General features: G+C 35.9%; 3 protein-coding genes and 3 pseudogenes across 9 annotated transcripts; 4 read left to right on the forward strand and 2 right to left on the reverse strand.

The window, feature by feature from the left end:
* The first annotated feature begins 189 nt into the window (after positions 1-189).
* HCF107 (high chlorophyll fluorescent 107) lies at positions 190-4,330 on the forward strand. 2 transcript variants are annotated; one of them, XM_022866064.2, is made up of 8 exons: positions 190-846; positions 956-1,099; positions 1,815-2,120; positions 2,216-2,275; positions 2,441-2,686; positions 2,920-3,030; positions 3,307-3,399; positions 3,601-4,330. In XM_022866064.2, the coding sequence occupies exons 1-8, from the start codon at positions 265-267 to the stop codon at positions 3,961-3,963; spliced, it is 1,905 nt and encodes a 634-aa protein (XP_022721799.2). In that variant the 5' UTR covers positions 190-264; the 3' UTR covers positions 3,964-4,330. The 2 variants fall into 2 exon arrangements, with proteins under 2 accessions (XP_022721799.2, XP_022721798.2); XM_022866063.2 differs by having other exon boundaries at positions 193-846; positions 3,223-3,399.
* On the reverse strand, positions 3,258-13,101 carry LOC111279172 (aldehyde dehydrogenase 22A1). 3 transcript variants are annotated; one of them, XM_022866067.2, is made up of 15 exons: positions 12,785-13,101; positions 12,638-12,681; positions 12,004-12,108; positions 11,667-11,794; positions 11,320-11,442; positions 10,775-10,928; positions 10,460-10,563; positions 10,299-10,377; positions 9,887-9,982; positions 9,634-9,771; positions 9,191-9,406; positions 8,725-8,916; positions 8,405-8,548; positions 8,145-8,310; positions 3,258-3,781 (listed from the first exon to the last, which is right to left on the reverse strand). In XM_022866067.2, the coding sequence occupies exons 1-14, from the start codon at positions 12,894-12,896 to the stop codon at positions 8,158-8,160; spliced, it is 1,788 nt and encodes a 595-aa protein (XP_022721802.2). In that variant the 5' UTR covers positions 12,897-13,101; the 3' UTR covers positions 3,258-3,781; positions 8,145-8,157. The 3 variants fall into 3 exon arrangements, with proteins under 3 accessions (XP_022721802.2, XP_089612741.1, XP_022721801.2); XM_089756615.1 differs by lacking the exon at positions 3,258-3,781 and adding an exon at positions 7,095-7,398; XM_022866066.2 differs by lacking the exon at positions 3,258-3,781 and having other exon boundaries at positions 8,021-8,310.
* Positions 4,886-7,917, forward strand: LOC111279118 (peptidyl-prolyl cis-trans isomerase CYP21-4-like; annotated as a pseudogene). The gene is made up of 7 exons (XR_016334821.1): positions 4,886-5,332; positions 5,409-5,750; positions 6,217-6,267; positions 6,363-6,448; positions 7,175-7,293; positions 7,370-7,519; positions 7,623-7,917. The product of XR_016334821.1 is annotated as a peptidyl-prolyl cis-trans isomerase CYP21-4-like (transcript).
* A 1,248-nt stretch (positions 13,102-14,349) lies between the features above and the next one.
* On the forward strand, positions 14,350-17,309 carry LOC111279955 (uncharacterized; annotated as a pseudogene). The gene is made up of 6 exons (XR_016334699.1): positions 14,350-15,441; positions 15,732-16,309; positions 16,474-16,574; positions 16,672-16,761; positions 16,846-16,973; positions 17,065-17,309. The product of XR_016334699.1 is annotated as an uncharacterized LOC111279955 (transcript).
* Positions 17,310-17,447: 138 nt separating this feature from the next.
* Positions 17,448-19,603, reverse strand: UBC32 (ubiquitin-conjugating enzyme 32). 2 transcript variants are annotated; one of them, XM_022867036.2, is made up of 5 exons: positions 19,321-19,603; positions 18,981-19,112; positions 18,787-18,871; positions 18,213-18,376; positions 17,448-18,083 (listed from the first exon to the last, which is right to left on the reverse strand). In XM_022867036.2, exons 1-5 carry the CDS (start codon positions 19,429-19,431, stop codon positions 17,712-17,714), a joined length of 864 nt encoding a protein of 287 aa, XP_022722771.1. In that variant the 5' UTR covers positions 19,432-19,603; the 3' UTR covers positions 17,448-17,711. The 2 variants fall into 2 exon arrangements, with proteins under 2 accessions (XP_022722771.1, XP_022722770.1); XM_022867035.2 differs by having other exon boundaries at positions 17,448-18,140; positions 19,321-19,601.
* A 558-nt stretch (positions 19,604-20,161) lies between these two features.
* LOC111280153 (histone-lysine N-methyltransferase ASHR2 pseudogene) lies at positions 20,162-21,211 on the forward strand (annotated as a pseudogene).
* Positions 21,212-22,534: the final 1,323 nt, after the last annotated feature.

A 22,534-nucleotide genomic window follows, 5' to 3' on the forward strand; every position in this document is an offset into this window, starting at 1 on the left:
CCCGGTCGTTAAGACTGGTAATCTACAAATTGACCACAATAACCTTAAAAACAGGTTTGGCAAAAAAAAAAAAAAGGAAAAAACTTAAAACACTGATTGCTTTTTTTTTTTTTTTCTCAATGTAAAACATGATCGTATAAAATTATACTGTAGTAATAAAAAAAATGGCTAATAATAATATGTTAAAAGAATCGTGCACAAGGACATATTGGTAATTGGGAAACTGCTCTCTTCTTCACCGGTGCCCGCCTATCGTTCCCGTCCATGAAAATCATACAGTTTTATCCGTTAAAAGCAAAAAGAAGTAAAGATAAAAAAGAAAGAATGCGAATATTTTCTTCGTCTTCCTCAGCAAAACCCAACTTTCCTCTCTTTTCTCCTTGTCAAACCCCCAACAAATTCACCTTCAAAACATTACTTCCCTTCAAAACTCTCCTTCCCTCTCCTTCCCTCCTCTCTCTCCCTCCATGCTCATCCAAGAATTCCTCCTCTTCTCCAGTCCTGGACCAAGAAGCAGGCCAACAAGACTCTTTGGAAGTCAATCAGGACACTTTCAAGAAGGTCCTGGTTGTTCGCAGGCCAGTCATGGATGCTTCCGGTGAAGAAGATGATGATGGGAGTGAGGTTGGTGAAGCAGAAGGTAATGATGATGTGTTGAAATCATCGGCTATAGATGCTGGTCTTGAAGAATTTGCCAAGAAGATGCCTATATTTGAGCCCGAAAGAGTGGAGGCTGGCGGTGCTCAAGAGAAGCCGCTTACTGTGAACTTGGACTTGGCCTTGTATAAAGCGAGGGTTTTGGCGAGGAAGTATCGGTATGAAGAAGCTGAAAAGATACTGGAGAAGGTAAGAATAATTGGGTTCTGGTGATTTTTCGGTTTTACATTGTGCTTTGAGTTGCTTGTTGGGGATTGTGTGGTGATTTTGATAATGGTTTTTGTATTTTTGTTTGTAGTGTATATACTATTGGCCAGAAGATGGGAGGTCATACGTAACATTAGGGAAGATATTGAGCAAGCAATCAAAAAAGGCAGAAGCGAGAGCTGTGTATGAGAGAGGTTGCCAGGCTACTCAAGGAGAAAATCCCTACATTTGGCAGGTTTTGCATTCTTTTCCTTTTTGTTTGTCAATGTGATTGCTCCTTTGCTATATTTGCTTATAGAATAATAATTCTTTTCCTGCCTGATTTTATCAATACTATTTACCATTATAGCTTCTAATGAATAGTTAAATAGTGGAACCTATTAGGGACAAAGCTAAAGGACATTTGAAGAAAGAGTTATCTGCTAATAGAATCAACTTCTGGAAATAACCTGGAATTCTCTGATTTAATTAGTTTCGGGAGCAAATTCTATGATGTTGGTTCTTTTCAAGTTCAAGTTCATGCTACCTATTCTGAAATGAAAGCTTTAGTATTAAGATGGTCATTGTCATTATTGGGCCTGCTTTTGCAAATCTGCTCTTTTATCCATCTGAGAATAGTAAGTTGATTCTTGGGGATGAGGACTCAAAATTTCAAATACTTCGGCTTGTTTGGATTCTACATATGGAAGCACAGAGGAAGCTTTTTGGTGGTCACTTATTTGCATGTGAGCAGTTAGAAGTTTCCCTGAAACCTTTTCAGATTTTAGTTTTGGTGAATGTAATGGACGGTATGGACCTACCAGCTGCTGCAAGCGAAAGGAAAAGATTTTGTTAAACATAGATACATCACTAAGCAGAGATCCATGAATCAATATAAAGATCCACTGTTTCATATTCTATTATTATTCATCTTATATGGAATTGACAACATTTTTATACTCTTCGAACAGTGTTGGGCTGTGTTGGAGAATAAGATTGGAAATATAAGAAGGGCTAGAGAACTTTTTGATGCGGCCACAGTTGCTGACAAGAGACACATTGCTGCCTGGCATGGATGGGCAGTTCTAGAGCTAAAACAGGGTAATGTCAAGAAGGCAAGGCATCTGCTTGCTAAAGGTCTCAAATTTTGTGGTGGAAACGAGTATATCTATCAAACCCTTGCATTGCTGGAAGCTAAAGCAAATAGGTACGAGCAGGCTCGATACTTGTTCAGGCAGGCCACCAAATGCAACCCAAAAAGCTGTGCCAGCTGGCTTGTAAGTCTTTAGTATGGTATGCCTTGCCAAATTTCTACTGTAAATATGCTTTAGTTAAGTCTTTCTACTTGCCTTGTCAAATTGATTGAGCACAGGCATGGGCACAATTGGAGGTGCAACAGGAAAACAATCGTGCTGCTAGGCTACTGTTTGAGGTAATCCTTTCTAATTAAAAAGGGTATTCATTATTATAGGATTAGATTATAATTTCGGAAAGGCAAATTGTAAACTCATTCTCTCTCTCTCTCTTTCTCTCTCTTCCTCTGACCTAGTTATGCCATTTTACCGTCATGACTGTAACATGTGTATTTAATCTGCAGAAAGCAGTCCAAGCAAGCCACAAGAACAGGTTTGCATGGCATGTTTGGGGAGTTTTTGAAGCTAATAAAGGCAATATTGACAAGGGAAGAAAACTTTTGAAGATAGGCCATGCACTCAATCCTAGAGATCCCGTTTTACTTCAGTCCCTTGCTTTGTTGGAATATAAACACTCAACAGCAAATCTAGCTCGTGTTTTGTTTAGGAGAGCCTCTGAGCTGGACCCAAGGCACCAACCAGTGTGGATTGTAAGAAATTCGTTAAGCTGTTTGATTGCTAGTTTTGTGCCTATGTGGATATGTAGCCCATAGACCATTGTGGATTTTACAACCCTTAAACTTGATTTAGTCCTTATTAATTTTTGGAGGGAATCATCTTTATATCTCATTGTTGATAATGTTTTGTTTGGTTTCAATTTGGATTTACTGTCTATGAATCCACTCGAAAACTGATGACACTGCTGATATTTTGAGCTTGTCAGGCATGGGGATGGATGGAATGGAAGGAAGGGAATATATCAACAGCGAGGGACTTGTACCAACGAGCACTGTCAATTGACTCAACAACTGAAAGTGCTGCTCGATGCTTACAGGTAATAGTTAATACCTGCATGATATAAGCATACCGATATAAAGTTCAAATATCCTGAACTCCCTGGCAATTATTTTTCCGCCTGCTTTTTCTTTTGAAAAGCAAGAAGAATTTTGTTGATGAAAAGTTAAATACATAAGATAATCTTCTGCCTGCTCGATGCATACATTAAAGCTTATCAAATTTGTCGTAGGCTTGGGGTGTTTTGGAACAGAGAGCCGGTAACTTATCAGCAGCTAGAAGATTATTTAGATCCTCACTCAATATAAATTCTCAGAGTTACATAACATGGATGACATGGGCAGCATTGGAGGAGGACCAAGGAAATGCTGTGCGTGCTGAAGAAATTCGTAACCTCTATTTCCAGCAGGTCAGTAATTGGCTCATAGTAAACTGATTTAAGCTATTGCTATTATTCTGTAAATAAACAATCTACTTCCCTGTTGCCTGATGATTTCAGGAAAATTTGCAGCTTTCCTTTTATTTTTTATTTTTAATTTTGAATTCCTCAGAATCCAGATGCTATTGAGAACTTCTAAATGATTCTTTTTCTTTCGATTGCACGTAACAGCGTACTGAAGTTGTGGATGATGCTTCATGGGTAATGGGATTTTTTGATGTCATTGACCCAGCTCTTGACAGCATAAAGAGACTTCTGAACTTGGACCAAGGCCTCAGCAACAAGCCACAGGAACCTCTGAAAGATGCAGCCAAGGAAAATGGTGCTCAAGAACCATTTGTTAGCCCATATTCTGGACAAAATGATGGCACTGATATTAGAAATGGAAGTGGATTTGATTTGGATGCTTTCATCAAAGATACATTGTCATTAGACCCGTCTAAGCTGGACATTGTGATGGAAAACTCTGGAAAATTTTCTCCCAAGAGAATTACATCTCCAAAAAGAATGGGGAGATCACACAAGAGACCATGACTTTGCCTCGGCCCAGCATATAAAAGTTACAATACTATTGTTATCTAAGATGCAACAATGGATGGTTCTTAGACACTTTATGAAACTGGAAAAATGTTCATACACAAATTGTAGAGAATCGACTGATACCAACTGCAGCAATGTCATGATCTCTCAACATCAAGAACGGAGATTTAAATCTTGCAAATGACCCTATCAAGTTTTTCTAGTTAGGCTCTCCTCTACAAAGCTTGACATCCAATCAAAGTAGAGTGAGCTCCATGTCCTTAGAGCCAGTGTGTCCGATTACCATCATTGGTCATCAATGTATCACAATTTATGTTGACATATTAAATACAAAATATATATATTTTTTGTTTTTATCAAATTTATATATAATTTTTATTAAAATATTAAATTATATCATTTTCGTATTTTTTCATATTATATCATTATTTCGTAATTAAAATTAACATAATATGCATAGGCTAAAAAAGAAGAGGTTTTATCAAGTTGAGGAATCTGGTTTTAGATAATTGAATTTATTATTTGCTTCCTAAAATGGAACACTCCAATGAATTCGACACTCAGCCGGCAAATTGCACAAGGCTATGATCCATTGAAAATATATGGGTCGCTTAACAGCCCATTTAAGTAGCCTGAATTTTATCTAGGTTACTAGAGTCAAGAAACTCCGACCGTTCGACCCACCTCATAACGGATCGTAACGAACCATCATCCAGCGAGGCCGCGAGCCCGTTCAAATTCTTACGAAAAGCGTTTCTCACACTTTCAGAACAAGGAGAGAGAAAATATCCAACGCGTAAAGCAGAGAACAGCGAGGCCTGTTGTCCATTCCAACCAACATCAAACTCCTGATGCGATCATGACCGTTGCTTTTAAATATGACGATTCGTAAACTTTTATCGTATAAAATATTAAAATTTATATATTAATATTATATTTTATATAAAAATTATATATCATCAAACCCAAAAAATATAAAATATATTTTTTAATTATATTAAATTTATATATAATAATTATTAAACTTTTAAATGATATCGTTTTATATTTTATTTTTATATTATATTTGCCTATTTATATACAATTATAGACGCTTTAGACAGGCTCTACCATGGGGGCTCACCGCCTCTAACTGTCCACTCCATCACCGATTCTCTGATTAAAAACGATTAAAAGCAAACCCCGCCACTAGTCTTTTGAGTTACTCCTTCGAAAGCCAGAACTCGATCAATTTCAAAGGCAACTTTTCAATTTTTTATTCAACGGATCGAATTATTCAAGGGTTTTTTTTTTTTTTCATTTCTTTTAATCAGCTTTGTTAGCATTTTCCAGGGCTGAGTGTGAAGATAGTTTTCAAGCAATAGTAATGGATCTGCTTTGCTGTGTTTTCTTTTTCATTTTCTGTTTGGATAAATATTTGAAGCTTTTCAAATTCACAGGAGTTGTTTGTATAAAGAGCGGTGATCCACAGTTGAAAGCTTGAAGCTAATCTTTCATGGCAAGGATAAAGCCTCAGGCTCTGTTAATCCAAAGCAAGAAGAAGAAAGGACCAACTCGGATCAGAGTCACTACAATTCTCTTGTGCAATTTAATTGTTCTGTTGATTTTATTCTCCTTAATTGATACTTACAGGAATTGGTCTCAAAGGTTTGCTATTCCAATCTTATCCACGATGCCAATTCTAATTCATGTGAAATTAAGTCTACAAATCAATCTTCTGGAAAATGGTTTCATTGTTAATTGTAGGTCAAGGGAGAAAAATTGGGCTGTCAACTTTTGAGGTATTTTTTCTTTTTCAGCTAAATATTTAGATCATATTTGGTGCATAAAATAATAGATATGATAGGATAATAATCATTTAATATTATGTTTGATTTGTATCTAAAGAAAAAGATAAAATTATAAGGAGTATTAATCATCCCCTTGATATGGAATGACTCAATCCTTCCAAAATGGATAAAATTATTTTTAATATATGAGATTGAACTTACATGTTTTATTATATCCTGAAAAATTATATCAATAATTTAAATTATATAAACTCTGAGAAAGGATAAATTTGACCAATAAATAAATTATTATATTCTAATTTTTGCACACATCAAACACAAAAAAAATGATATTATTTAATTTAATCTTATTTATAATATTATTTTATCATATTCTATCATAATCTAATATACTAAACACATCCTCAAGTGATGGTTATTTTGTTTGAACTACTAATATTTTTGTGCTTTGGTTCAGCATGTTGATAAAGTTGTAGATTCAAACAAGTATGATATTCCTGGATATGCTGTGAGTTTCTCCGATGGAGTAATTGCATAAATCCTTTTTAGTCCTTTGCCTATAGGCTATAGGCTATACCTTTTTTCATAGTTTCCTTTTTGTAGGATCTAAATACATCAAAAGGATACATAACTTTAGAACTCTTCAAGGATAGTTCTCCTGAGACAGTGGACAAATTTCTGGACTTGTGGTAGGTCTCCAAGTATCTTTATACTCTTTGTTTATTGCCATTGATTAGTGGGAACATGGTTCATAAAATTTATATTGTGTAACACTCAAGAGGAAGAAAAGATTGTTTGAATTGAATGCCTTAGTAGGTGACAAATATTTTTTATGTTTTCAATGCTGTAATTGTTGTTTAAATCTGAATGCTTCTTTTCTCCATTGTTTAGATGTGAATAAGAGTTCCTTTTTAGTTTCTTTTGCTTTCTTGATCAGTTCCTTCCGATCTTTTATGAAACCCCTCTGTTTAATAGTACGATATGTCTTCTTCTCTTGCCAATATGAAGGTATTACACTCAAATGTTGCTTGTTTTGACTGATGTTCATACTTCTATGTGTAATTTTTAGAGTACTAAATCTGCTGTTGTTTTAGGGGAGTCTTACAATTTTTCTTGTTGGACTGTTTGATGCTTAGGACTTTTAATTGAAAATATGGTGGATTACTGAATCCTGGGATATTGATGTCAAATGATGTTAAGAATTCCAATTCATTCACCACTTTCTGGAAAAAATTCCTCTAACTTAAATTGTCTGATCGCATGAACGTCCATTATGGGCAATAACGATAACTGTGGTGGAAAAGAAGATACTAAACTGACTGATTTTGCCTAAGATAACTCAATATTTGTTATATCCATCTTCATCAAAGATACAAAACTGACCGGCATGATACTAAACTGACCGACATTTCAACGGGATGCCTTTCCATCAGGTGATAAAAAACTATGTGATTCTAGGAGGACGTTCAAAAGGCCTTGGAGGCATTGAAGATTGGACATCAAAAGGGAAGCTTCATAGTCGGCTGACCACAAGGTCATCTGGAATGTACTTTTTCTTGGTCTTTTGTTGTCATTCAGATAACTTAAAATCTTTTCTCATAACTAACCAGACCAAAACATGAAGCCTTTATGCTTGTAACTACAAAAGTTGAAGAAGATAGCAAAGCATTTCAGCTATTTATCACAACTGCACCACTACCAGATTTAAATGAAAAACTACTTGTGTTTGGGCGTGTCATCAAGGGTGAAATGTTGTTCAGGTAAGAATATTTTCTTTTGTAGCCAATCTGGATGTGTGGTTGGGTTTTGTATGATTTGGCTTAAGCTAACACAAAACCTTTTATGTTCCAACATGGCATTTAGGAAATCAAAGAGGTCGATACCGATGAACATTATAGGCCCAAATCTCCTGTAGTGATCATTGATGTGATGCCACAAAGGGGAAATTTGAGGGTTTTCTTTTCATAATTGTAAAGTTTTGCCTAAATTCATCATGGCTTGAAGAAATGTTCTTCTGGTCTACTTATTTTTATTTGTTTGGTTACAAAGATGTGATGTTTAGCTTTTGATCTAGTATTAATGCAAGTACTTGTAATCTAGATGAAATTGAATTTTCTTCAAGCATTATTTACAACAGTTAAGAGGGTCGGTTTGGGGTCATGGATGAGCAAGAAATGAAAGTGCCTAAAGACTAAAGTTTTTGCCTTATAGTGGGAAAGTGATGTTTCTCCTCACATATTACCAAGCAAAAGTTATAGGAATAGAGGGCAATTTTGTTGGATGGTTCCGTAAGATGTTACCAAAAAGGGACTTAAAGTTTTGGAAAAGATAATGAGACTCATTACATTACTGAAATTTAATGATCAAGTAAAATAGAGAGCTCACTCTTGGTGTCAACTCAGTCATTTCTCTTGCTACTGGCAACAGAACTTTGCTCGGAAATGATCTTTAGAACATTGACTAGTGCCCGGAGACGGTCCAAAATGTTCAAGCCATAAAGTGTCTCCACAAGTGATTGTTGAAACTCAAACCCATTCTCAGCAACAGGATACTGTAGTTGGTAGAGCCAAAAGAAAAAAAACAAAGAAAAAGATCAGTTAGCATATTAAAGAATAATCAATGTAGTGTAACAGTGCAAGGTTGACCTGAATAGGCTTTGGTATCTTGGTCTTGATATAAGGCCACCATCTATCCTCAACAACGGATTTTACCAGACAGCAAGCTCTCAATCCCTCGACACCAGCAAATCGCCCGAATCCACTGTCTTTTACTCCGCCAAATGGCAGAGACTGGAAGACCAATAGACATTTTTAGTTCAATAGGATTAAACAGAGATAACCTGAGTTGACAAAAAAATCCTTCTACAGACGGTTTTAATAGGGATCAAAGAAAACTGGATCAACTCCAACTCGAGCAAACACAAAAGGCCATCTCATATTTGGAATTAGGAGGAAAAGAGAAGTACCTGGCACATATAAGTTGATGCAAAATCATTAACTGCAGCAACTCCACAGTGTATTTGGGAAGCTATCTCCTTTGCACGCCGCTGACTGCCAGAAAAAACAGCACAGCCAAGCCCATATCTTGAATCATTTGCAAGCTTGACAACCTCTTCATCTGTGCTAAATTTCATTATTGGCATGATTGGTCCAAAAGCCTGCATGACACTCAAGTTTTATCACAAATTAGCTAATACTCCCCACATAAACAGGAAATAATTATGTTCATGGGTCTTCTTTTTTATGAAGGAATATTCATGGGTATTGTAGTTTATTGAACGATTAAATATGGCACCGGAAGATCTAATAAGCTGAAATTGTCTTTTGTAATGATTGGATGCAAATACAGCATGCTATGTGTGATTCAATGGACAGTCAAAATGAAACAAATGCTAAACCCTATGTTTAACAGAATAGTACAGCTTCTGTTACCTCTTCTTGCATCAACTTCATTGTATGGTTTACATTTATGAGCACAGTAGGGGGGAAAAAATGATCAACGGCACCTTCACCTAAATGGCCAAAACTTCCACGAGCAACAATTTCTGCTCCTTTGTCTACAGCATCGTCTACAAGGTTTTGAAGCTTTTCAGAATGCTCTTGCAAGCAAATGGCACCCATATCATATCTTCCAGCAAGTGGTGGGCCCTACAAAAGATAACCAAACATCAGAGATCTAATTTCACTTCAGAGAATGCCGATTTAGTTCATAAAGTACTTGCAGCCTAGATAATTCAACAATTGCTACTGCGATTACATTCCAACGTAAGCACACAAGTTTTAGACCTGATTGAAAGCTGCAACGGCTGGTAATAATTTATCAGTCACAGAATGACACAACATTAATGTAACATTGTTGAGAAGGGACATCTTACAGCTGAAACAGACTTCACAATCTTAGCCACTTGATTCACAAATGAAGTATAAATATCCCTGTGAACATAAAATCTCTCAGCTCCAGCACAATTCTGCCCACTTGATTGGAGAGCAGCCCTGACAGCAACTTGTGCAACCTATATCATGGAAAACAGTCTTATCAATGGCACTAATCAATGCAAGTTCAGCTCTCAACCAAAATATAAATCACCAGTCATGTTAGTTATCACAATGGGTGGAAAGGATTCATACATGAGGAATATCTACATCTTCACACACAATAAATCCGTCTTTCCCACCAAGCTCAAGTGTAACTGGTACAAGGGTCTCAGCAGCATTTCTCATTATCTGCAATGAAAGCAAACATGCCAATCCATTTGCAATTAAAACAATAAAAGAAGTCTTATCAAGATAAACTCATTTACTATGAAGCTGAAAACTAACATAGGAACTAGGGGAAATAAAAGAAAAATGAACAGTGGTTTATTTTCCTTTATTAATAGTGAAGAACAGTACTTAATATTTGCTTCATATAACATTCTGACATACTTAAACACTGCACAATCAATTACAATAAAATCAGAAGTGAATAATAGGCAGGTGAAATCAGTATACTGGAGAAAACAACAAAATTTGGTACAGCCAGCCATTCACAAGATCATACCATCTGTCCCACACCTGGTGATCCGACAAATATGATTTTATCAACAGAAGACACCAGTGCTTCTCCTGTTTCAGCAAAGCTTTGAAAGAGAAGTCTAATTAAAATTAGATGCATAGAAACCAAGAGCATAGTATGTCTAAATAGTTGGGATAAGTACCTACCCTGTAACCACCTCAACCAGATTTTCAGGAGCTCCAACAGCAGCAAGAGCTGATTGGATTATCCGAAAGTAGAAACATCCAGACCAGCTTGCATGTTCAGAAACCTACACTTACAATTACACAGTTTTTGGTCAACTTAGTGATACATGTCAAAATACATCCCTGTAAATGCCAGTGACCAGTTTACAGGGACAAGGATGTAGGCATTAGGCAACAGCCTCTAAGATTAGACACAAATTTACAACTAAGAAGCGTTCTGAAACCAATAAAGATAAAGGATAAAAGGATAAAACATTCTAAGAGATCATTAAGTACCTTGATCACCACACTGTTTCCTGAAAAGACTGATGCAAGCATTGGATTAAAAATATTATGAAAAGGGTAATTCCATGAAACAATAGCCCCAATTACACCAAGCGGGTGAAATTCCACTTTGGATATCTTGTGAAGCATTGATCTTCCAGAAGATCTGCACAAGTTGAAGTGAATATTGATATAAGAATGCAGAGTTTACAGATAGCAAACACTCATAATAGATTCCAAAATTATAGTAAGCCACTTACAAGCCAAATTTTCAGAAGTAAGAATTGATAAGAATGCGGCTATAGACTATAGTAAGACATTCATTTTCTACGATTCCAGCACAAAGCTTACAGATAGGATGTTGATTGAGAAAAAAAGCTAATACATCAAACACATAATTGCATGGTTTGCCATGAGCAAAAAAAGGTCAGCATAGTGCAATCTAGAAACTCAGTGATAAAAAATAAGATGCATGGAGTAATGGATGATCTCTCTTCCAGATAGAGCCAAGAATACCTAGAAAGAGGAAATAATATTCAAAGGCTGAAAGGAAGTACCGGTATTCAGGCTTGAGCCACCTTTCACCCTCTGAAAGAAGCCAAGTGATCTTCTCACATGTTGTCATTATTTCACCTAAAGATGCATCAACCATTGTTTTCCCAGTATCTCGTGAAGAGACTCTTAAGTAAAACAATGAAACAATGGGTCACACAGAGGTATTTAATTAATGTCTATATCATGAAATCAGAAGAAATGCAGAGTTTCACTTTTCTGATACACAGAAAATTGAAAAGAGAGGAAATAAAAATGAACTTCATAAAGTTTTTAATGTGAGTAAAAGGAAAATATGATATAAAAAAATTAAAAAAATCACTCTCTATCCATAGAAGAGCAGAATCCTTACTCGCATATAAGCTTTTGGTGTTCAATAATATATTTTAAAAGAATTCGCAAAAACTGTCGCCTTTGCTTGAAACTACTTTTTGCCCAAATTTTCTGCGCTTTCCTTGCTTGTGCCACACGCTCCTCAACCTAAGTGTACATATTGAAACAATTCTGAAGATAAGCAGTAGAAACATGATACATCCATATGTACAAACAAGCAAGCACACAAAGTGGTCTAAAGTCTATATATGGTTTGCAAATATAGCCACAATGTATACCATTTCAGGTACAGCAATGAACATATAAATACTCTTTTGCTAGTGAATTCTAGTAAATGTATCCTGAACATCACTAACCTCAGCAGGTGTCAATGCCGGGAAAAAGCCCAAGTATTTCATGGTAGCAGGCTCATAGCATTGAACTTTTCTGTCTGATTGTTGCGTTCTTCCCCTTGGCGGTATCTGCACAGAATTTCCACATGAGATTCAAATAACACAAAAAAAAAAAAACTTTAATTTTACATGCAAAAAATTAGACCTAACAATTCATGTATTCTTGTCATGTAAATACTAAAATTCATATATCTGTATTGTGTTTAAAACGAAAATTACGTGTCAATTTGTGTTGACATGATTTGTTTTATTAAACCCATATATAATTATAACTAAAATTTTAAGTCATGTAACATTCATGTCCTATTTTGGTATCGTATTCGTGTTTGTCACCCGTGTTGTGTTTTAGATTGTCAGATCTAAAAACTTGATTAATAAATCAACTTCAATTGCGCTTACCTTAGATCCATTCCACTAAAATAAGTACTTTTTTCTAGCAGGAAGAAACAAATTTCGATTCCGAGTCAAAAACTCAAATTTAATCCTTAAATCGAATAACAATCATACCTAATTTCTGAAGTTTGAATCGAAGAGATTATTTAAAAAGGAAAAACAATTCAAATAATCAAAATCAAATAAGCAACTGAGAAACACTCACGTAAATAAAGCTGTTTTCTTGAGTTTGGTTCCCGTCATCCGACACTGTGTCGAACAAATTTAAAGTAAAAGTTAAACGATTCAGCAAGTATAAAATACGGATAAGCAAAGCGGAATTTATACGTATTTTCCGAATCCATGTACGTACCATCGGAAGTGTCGACGTCAATAGAAGGAACATTTGGAGGAATGAGCATGAGTAAGAAACGACAGATCGCATAAGCAATGGCTAGAACGATGATCGGCCACCAAAACGCCATCGTATCTCCAGAGAGAGAAAGAGAGCGCTTTGATCTTGAAGAAAACAGAAGTGCTCTCTAATGAGAGTGAGCTTTTTTTCTTTTTTTCTTTTTTGGGTTTTTGTGATTTTTTATTTATTTTGGATTTGAAAATTAGAAAGGAAAATTATTAAAGAAAGAGAAAATTAAAAAAAATTCAGATTCTGCTTTTGGAAATCGCCCACCTTTTTCAGAATCTCCTTAGCCTCTAGCCTAGTTCCAGTCTATAATGGCATCATTTGTAATTAAAACATCTTTTGAGGGTAATCGTTTAAAATTACCCAGATCCAACTGCCTCCAAGGCTCCAACTGAAAATGTGGCTTGACATTCGGACGACTATCCGTTTTTTGGGCTTTCAAATCTGTTCCAACTTGAAGTTGTCTTGGCCCAGCGCGGCTCATGTGCTTAACCGAGCCATTGTTAGAAGAACTTTTTATTTTATTTTATATTTTTGAATTTTTTGTTTTGAAAAATTTACTTCTTTTGCTTTAGGGGAGATGTGTCATCTCTTAATTTTAGAATTAAAATAATTTCATTAATAATATATTAAATGTTAACTCTAAAATTAAATGCTTCGTTATTAGTAGTTTTCAAATTTTATAGGTACAGGTTACCAAAAAAAAAAAAAAGGATTACGGCAAATTTATTGAATGATTATATAAATTTTAAATTCGGATTCAACATAGATTAATATTGATTACCTTATAGTGCTAACAATTGAAGTGATAAATAGTAGAAATAGTATATATTTCTTTTCTTTTTTGCATTAATCGAGCAACCTTTTTCATGGTGTGTGTGTGATTTCTTGGCTTCAACTTTTTAAAGCTGGAACATAACAGCCATTTACACTGTTAAAAATTCTTGAATTTATCTTTAAGCAATCAGTTTAGCTTTTACTTGAATGAAACTGAAATAAAGTCTAAACATGCTTTGCATGGAAGTTTCCAGGATGGCAGGATACCTTTTTTTTTTTTTCAGATTGATAGCTACTTGACCCATGCAATGAATAGATTCTCAGTTTCTTTTTATGTTTAACTGCATGTATAATGCTAAACTTTATCATATATACCCATATCTTTATCAGGCTTTCTTTGCATTATTACTGAAAATAATTAATGTTTTTTGTTTGAACTAAACTTTTTGACATTCTAAATGGATCTTTAACTCATGTCCATAATATAGATTTTAGGAAGAATTAATCATGAGTGTCACTGCAGTTTTGTTCATCCTGTTAGGAGCTTTGCTCTTCATAGTCTCCTTTTTTCTCAACACAGATTCTGGGGAAATATTAATCATGAGTGTGATCCGTCGCTAGTGTAGAAACAATAACAATGCGCCAATTTTCACTGCAATTTGATATCAAAGGGTACTTGATGGAGATCATAAACAACCTTCAGAATCATTTAAGGCTTCTATCCATAATTTTCTGTATGTTGCTAAGTGTTTCATGATATTTTATTGGAGTCTTTGTTGACAATGTTTTATATGCTGCATACCAGATTTTGTTCCAACTTCAATGGCAAAAACCAAAAGGAAATTCAAAGCAGCTAGCTTTACAATCTTTTTTTTTTGTGAAAATATATTCTAGAGGGCCTTAACATAGAGATTTATGCAATTTAACGAAAACCATCCAAATATTGTCTAGCAGTAGTTTGCTTGACCATTTTTATCATTTCCTTGATTTGACATTTGTAATGCAAATCCCAAAACAGAATTGATTCAAGTACTTCGTTGAATCAAATTATTTGAATTTTTTTTTTTGTTTAAAAACAGAAATGATCATTTTTATCATAATTATGGTTTGATTTTAACAAAATTTTGTTTCAATGTGTAGACTTACAGGCTAGTTGTTGGGGGGATTATATATATTTATATATTTATATATATTGTTAAGCTCCGAGCTGTAGTTTTTATGGAGAAAAATGCAGCCTTGTATGAATCTTTTTTAAGTTGCCTCGGCATCGAGACTTTTGAGCTTCAAACTGGTTCTTCCTTTTGTCTTTTTGAAACTTTCTCTTAATAGTTAAGCAGGAAATGAAAACACCAGAAATTTTTTTTAATTTTTGTTGTGATTCTGTTTATTGCACATCTGATTATTGAATTTATTTGTTTTGGTTTGGTTTGCTTTCTTGCCTTTTACTTGTCTATTTTGATCTTAATTTTGTCATTTGCTGTCAAAGAGTTCGATTCCCTGGGCATTATGGAAACCTTTTGCTGGTCAGGGTTGGCTGTCTTTGGCTGTGCTGTAAGGAAGAAGAGGAGTAACATATCACACAGTCCGTTCCTTACTCAACAGACATTTACACATGATTACATTTTAATGTCATCACAAACAACAGCCATAGGTAGTAGTGGCAATGAAGTTAAAAATTTTGAGAATGGTTCTAATGGATTAGGAAGTGAATAAGCTGAAACTTAAGCTCAAGCTTAGTGGGGTTACCCGTATGATCCGCACCAAGTCCACTGCAGATCATGCCTCTGGTGTTGTGCCTAGCTTAACTTAGTCTTCTCATTTTTGCTTATACTGTTTCTAAAGAATTGTGTGTTGTGACCAACAATCTGCTGTTGAATTTGATCTTTCTTTATTCTGAGATACGTCAATTTTATTTATCATTGCAATAGGAAGAGGTTCTTCGTAAGGCATTTCTCCTCTGACATTTGTTATTAGGTTTACTGCTTGTAAGTTTTGGGAAAACAAGCGTCAATCTGGTCTCATTGTCATTTGTTACTTTTAAGTTTTTCCACATTTTACTTACCATGTGTCATTCGTTCTTTTGGTACTCTGTTATAATGCAATTATTTTTTTTTTCTGCAAGCTGATGGTTTGTTGCATGAACAATCGCTGCAGGACAACAAAGGCTCCTAACTTTCTGATGATAGAAAAGGCTATGGAGTTCAATGGAAAGATTTCTCCAGCAATGGCTCTGGTTATGGAAAGGGGTATTCTGTGATAAGTTTAGCTGTGAATCAAACTGACAGGAATGAGCCAAATCGAAAAGCGGGTTCCCAAGAGGCGTGTCTTGGATTTGGCCATGTGGATATAAATAGTGATGATGATGATGATGAAGATGAGGAAATCCGTTATTTAGGGAGACTGAATGCTTCAAATGGCTCTCAAATTATAAAGATGAAGAGGATGAGAGAAATGGGAGATATACTGCTATTTTTGAGGATAGAGATTATGTGGAAGAAGATGAGCCTATATCAGACAATGAGCCTGGATCTAGAAGGAAGATGCTGGGAAGGGGATCAGTTAATTTGTTTGTGGAAGGAAGAACTAAATCAACTCATACAACACGTAATCGAGCTCTTCAGTCTCGGAAAGATCTCTTATCTGGTCCTGGTGCCAGTCTTGTTGCGTTCCCCGATGGTTTACCTCCTGGCCCACCCAAAAGTTAGCAATTACCTCACATGCTACTTCATTTACTTTTTTCTTTCCCCTAATATGATTCTATCCCTTTACCCCTTTGAATAACTTGGATTCGTAATAATGATACAGCTGCAATGTGTTTTAAGTATCTTAGAGCTTTCAATGCTAATATTGGTTGGTGATGATAGAACAAAAGGAGAAACTTTCTGAAGTGGAGCAGCAGTTGAAAAAGGCTGAGGCTGCACAGAGACGTAGAATTCAATCAGAGAAAGCTGCCAGGGAAGCTGAGGTTTTACCCGTTATTTCTTTTTTGCTTTTGATTAATTTTATTACTGCTCCATGATCATTTGAGACACAGTCTTAACAGGGTCTTTGAATTGTCTGAGGCTGAGGCAATCAGAAAATAACTGGGTCAAGATTCTGGAAGAAAGAAGAGGGAGGAAAAGCCGAAGAAGCAGCGGGATGAATTGGCACAGGTCCTTGACTTTTTTTGTTTCATGCATTTTTCTGTGTACTTTCTAACACTATTCTCATGCATTTTGAACTAATAATTGTTGCAGGGAAAGGCTGCCAAACCTGAAACTCTTGCATCAAACATGGTGAGATGGGTTATAGGTTCTGGTGGAGCAACAGTTACATTTTCTGAAGATATTGGTCTACCACAGCTATTCAATTCAGCGCCGTGCAGGTACTCTTACAAATCCGTCTTGTGTTTTTCATGACCTAAATGCTTTTCTGAAAGTTTCAAAGTGGGATTTATGGATTTCTTTTCCCTCTAGTTTTCCTCCACTGCGAGAAAACTGCGCTGGTCCTAATTGTACAAATACAATTATGGAGATTCCAACTCAAAGCTTCCCCTGTGCAGTCTTGGTTGCTATCAGGCAACACATGCAAAGGCAAGGTCTTTGATTGCATGCTGAGAAGTTCCTTGATTTCCCAGATGGATACAAAAATCATTTGAGCATATTTTTGTGCGAAGAGAACGAGGGTGACAATGATTCATGCACCTAACCACTGTAAAGAAAACTCTACCATCTCTCCTTTTTTCGGTAAATACACAACGATGCTTCAAGCTCATACATTGACTGTTCATTGCAGACTATGTATGAACAAAAAGAACACTGCTTATTGCTTTAACGCTTTGTACTTCAATGTAGCCAACTTTGCAAAATACTGCTCAATGTGTTATATAGTTGGAACAGAACATCTACAAGAGTTTCACCAAGCAAAGAATACTCAAAACTTATGTGTATATATCATGCTCACATATACCATTAATAACAATAGCTGAGATTTATCAAGACGGCATGCTATATATTACAGAATGATCCACTCTAGATGTAAATAAAAATATTGATAGGTTTCTAGCTCCTTGTTGAACTAGTCCGTCAAAGCGATCGCAGGTCATTGTAGATCCTCGGTGGAACTATGAACCATCCATGAAAACAGCACCATGTCCACTAGATTTCATAAACTTCTTGAACAAAAGAACCAAAATTGCAATTGTAAGTCCAACAGCAGCCCATGTAAACAAGTGGTCATCAGCAGACCTTTGAACCCTCATCTCTGGCCTTTGCAGTGGCTCATTACTTTGTCCACTCGCAGGAATCTCTCTCACTACCCTCATCCTCCCTTCAGCAGTAGCTTGATTAGCATCAGTAGGAGCCACAGGCTCTTCCTCAACAACCCTGTCACCTACTTGTTGATTGAGGAGCCCATTCCCAGAAACCATGGTAACAGAATCTTGCTGATTAGCCTGAGCTTCTCCATCCCTATCAATAGGGTCTTCTTCTGAGGCCTGTGAAGGATTGAGTTGAGGAACAGGAAGTGCCTTGCTTAACATATATTCATGTATCTGTGCCACCAAAAGCTTCATTAACAGATGACCAAAATCACCTTATTAGGCTGTAATCTAGGCACAACATACCTCATCAATAAGTTTTTGGCGCTCGGGGTTCCCAAATTTAGGTGGTGATTCACGAGATTTGATAGCAAGAGCACGCCGCTCTTCCTTCTTATAATCTAGAGAACCTAAGGCACCATTTGGGCTGGTAGGCATGAAAGCAATCAGTGCCACAAGAGCAGTCCGCACTATCAACAGTTCAACACCAACAGCCAGATTAGCCAGGTTTTTTCTAGATTTTTTCCTTCTCCAAATTTCACTAATTAAACTTACTAACTCTAAGCATGTACCAGCTCTTAAAATAAAAATCACAGGGAAACCTTTTGGCTTCAATCCAAAAGACAGGTCAATTAAATAAGAAAAACCAGACTAAGGACATGCCATAATGAAGGGATATGAAATAGTACTAATGAAACCTTATCAATTCACTAGTTGCCACTATCATTTTCACGAATCCTTCCGAAGAGTTTCATCAAATAGCAATGGAATCAACATTACAACATGCAAATACTTCTTCATTATACTCAATATCCGGATTTGGGATACAATTTATATCAAACTTCGCATTGCGTTTGTGTTCAAGAGAAGTGATACTCACCACTCCAAGATGGCTGCCAATGCTCCGGGTGGTGATTAGATATACTTAAGCAAATCTTAGTCTGGGTTTCGAAACGCCCATTTGGCTGAATTGACAGACAGACAGACAAACAAACTTGTTAGCACATCAAATTAGATAATTACCAAAAGAGATATATATATATATATATATATATATATAAAGCGAGCACTTACAGTTAGCAACATAAATGAAGGGGGCTTAAATGGATACTCTGAAGGCAATTGGATCCTTCCATGATAAATCCCTCCTTCAAATTCAGAATCCCCAGGACCCCTAATTGCAAATTGCCATTCAAATATATTCTCCTGGAAAACAAAAACAAAAAAAAAAATTTTTTTTTGTCCTGACAATCCTCCATAATCTCATAAATCAGCAAACAGCTTGCCTCTTAATTGGACAACAAATCAAATATTTTTAAAAATTTCAAATTAGTCCCTGTTCCATCCAGAACCAGAATTATCAAACTGGGACTCAAAAAAGCCTAAAATTTTGAGATTTGAGAAAAAAACAGACCTCGAGAGGGAGGCTCATGAAATCATCGGAAGGATTGGATTGCATCTCCTTAACCTCTTGTAAGATCCTCTTCACTGCCGGATTCTTGAGGTTGTACTTGTCTTCAGCCATTGGATCACGATCTGATCAAACACCGAACCACCAGCACCGCTACCGCCTCCGGCCGATCAGCTGACTAAACGCGACCGTATATAAATACGTATTTTCGAGTGTAAAGAAGATGATACAAATTTGAGAGAAAAAGAAAGAGAGAGATATTTTAAATTTGTTTATTGTCAAGAGAGAGAAAGAAAGGAGGAAGAAAAAATAGATTTTGGAGCTGAGTTGTTGACACGTAGAAGTGATGCATATTTGACCACGTGGCGATCTTTCATTGGTGAGAGGCAATAGCTTTTTGTTCCTATTGCCTTCCTTTTAGCCAATTCTGTTCTTACTGGTTGACTGGTTCGGTGACTCTTGTTTTGAAATTGTTTGAAAGAAATAATGTCAAGTTAAATAATTAATGTGATATTTAAATTATAAAATTTTTAATATAATATTTGAATTATAAATTTAATTAATATGATATTTTTTAATTGGGCTTTCTCTGTAATTAAATTGAAGCTCATTTTCTTTCACTATATCGTCCTTTTTCTATTTGGTTTCCTTCGAAGAAATCTCCTAAGCTGCTGTCAGTTCAAACACCCAGGTGAAAAATTGGAGCTATATCTATTCATTTATGATATGATTTTAGTATAATCTTATGAAGTTATAAAATTTTAATATTCACTTATACCCTTTCTTACTCTAAACAAATTTTGACTCTGCTGTTCCTTTGATCAAACCTTAAACTTCTGCCTCTGCCTCCTATTGTGACAATTGTTTTAGAACACTCTCATCATCAGCAAATGTAACACCATGTCAGTCATTTTCTCATCTTCATCTCTTTTGCAGTCCTGATTGCCTAACCATGGCAACAGCTGCCTCTCATTCTCCTTGGGTTTGCCAGGCTCTCGGTCGCCTTCGTGACTGTCCTTCCCTTGTTTCTCAACCTCTTGATTCTTAAACGAAAAGTACAAACACGTTTCCTTATTGCTGCCTATAATCTTGCCCTTATTCCCCCCTCCCGTTTCCAGGTTTTGCTTCCTCTTCGTGACTCTCCTTCTGATGCTCCTGCTGTCCAATTCCTGCATTCTCTCATTTCATCCCCCTGCCCTCCTTCATTATCTATTTCTGTCGAACTCAGAGCAGCAATATTGGCAAACGATAAGCTCAATGCCTTTGGCTTGATGGAACCTGTCTCTCTACAACAAGATGGGCAGAGGTCCGTTCGTGCTTACGGTATTTATCCCAAGGCTTCTTTCTTCAACCATGATTGTCTTCCTAATGCCTGCAGATTTGATTACCTTGACTTGACTTCTGACCTGAATACTGACATCATAGTAAGGATGATTCATGATGTTCCCCAAGGTAGGGAGATCTGCTTGAGTTATTTCCCTGTCAATCTTAACTACTCCACCAGACAGAAGAGATTGGCTTCGGACTATGGCTTACGTGTGACAGTGACTGTTGCAAGGTTGAGGCTAATTGGTCTGATAATGAAGCTGATGTTATTGATGATAGTGGGAATGTGGAGGAGGAAGAGGAGTTCATGGATGAGGACAGCTATGAACAAATAATAGCCTCAGAGTCATAACATGGGGCTGAAGTAGGCGACACTGATTTTCCTCATGCTTATTTCTTTTTGAGATCCTTGTGTAATCGTGAAAACTGTTGGGGTACACTTACCCCGTTGCCCCCATCTGATGATGCTCCTTCTAAAGTATTGGAATGTAATGTCTGTGGCAACCTCAAGGATGATGAAGATGTATGTTGACTTGGGACAAGCTACTCTTTCCATTTAGGACTGCTCTAAGTACAACAATATCAACTTTCATCCATAGGATGCATGCCTCAGATCTGTTCATGTTTATATGTGCTTGTTTTCAGTAGGGCTTCACATTTTGTTCTCCTAATCTCTAATTGTTAATATTCAATTGCTACTGTCATTGTTTCATAACTAAACTAGTTGTAACCAATAAAAAAAAAAAAAAAAAACCATGTCGAACGAGCAAGTTAGCTGTGCACCCAACCCTTCACCTGCTCCTGAAAAAATAAGCGTCGGAAGTTCAAATTATTGAGGGGGATGCAAATATAACCAACCAAGATACTGGTGGTAAAATCAGGGTTGGCAAATCTCAACCTGACACCGAAGTTCAAAGGCATTAAAGGGGAGGCAAATAATGCCACACAAAGAACTGGTCCTGGGACTCAAATCACAATTGGTTAATAGGTCAGGTTCAAACCCACCTTTGCATGCATGCAAGTTAGACATCGCGAGGTGTTGTTAATTATATTTAAAGTTGTTTGGGTGTTGATACTAAATGTGAAAAGAAATCTGTCATTCTTTTTGCCTCGTAATTGATTCTAAACGAAAATTTAACAAAGAAGTAAAAGGTTAAGGTTGAGCAAGCTCCTTGTATTACATTAACACAGAAGTCTTGGTAAAAATAGTTTGTGAAAACAAACATTACATTGAGCAGCTGTAAGCATCAACTTATGAGACCAACTAGATCTTAATCTCTCCACCAACGTCCACATTTAGGATTACAACAGACAAAAAACAGTGTCATACCTTCCTCCCCTCTAGCAGTTGCCGGAACCAAAGACAAAATTGTTGCATTAGTAATCACTACTCATCATGCATAAAGATCATTCAAAGAAAACTCTAGCTAGCTGCCAAATCATTTTTCTAATATCTGTTTATTTAACACATCAATCAATTAAAAAAAAAAACTTCATAAAGAAAAACAAGGGTGGTCGCATAGGAAGATGTTGATAGTTTAGAATGTTGTGCATTTCACATTAGATAGAAATATTTAATTATTGATGAATAAAATTAATTTGTATATTAATTTTATTCATATTTTAAATAATTATGTTTGAACACAAATAATTATTATATGACAAATGATCATAACTATTTGAATATAAATAATTTATTATTCATAAAGGTCATGATTATATAAAATGTCATAACCATCTAAATAAAAATTTATGTCTGTTCAATCATTATAAATAAATCTTTCAGTATAACTATTTTTACTACTTCTAATTTGAGAGTTTAAGGGTTTGTTGTATCTTAAAAGCATAATTACTTTTAAGAAAGTATTCTTCACGCCTCAAAGAAAAAATT

This window comes from Durio zibethinus, chromosome 27, assembly GCF_047325235.1.
Source record: "Durio zibethinus cultivar Kanyao isolate XHJ-2024 chromosome 27, ASM4732523v1, whole genome shotgun sequence".
Lineage (NCBI taxonomy): Eukaryota > Viridiplantae > Streptophyta > Magnoliopsida > Malvales > Malvaceae > Durio > Durio zibethinus.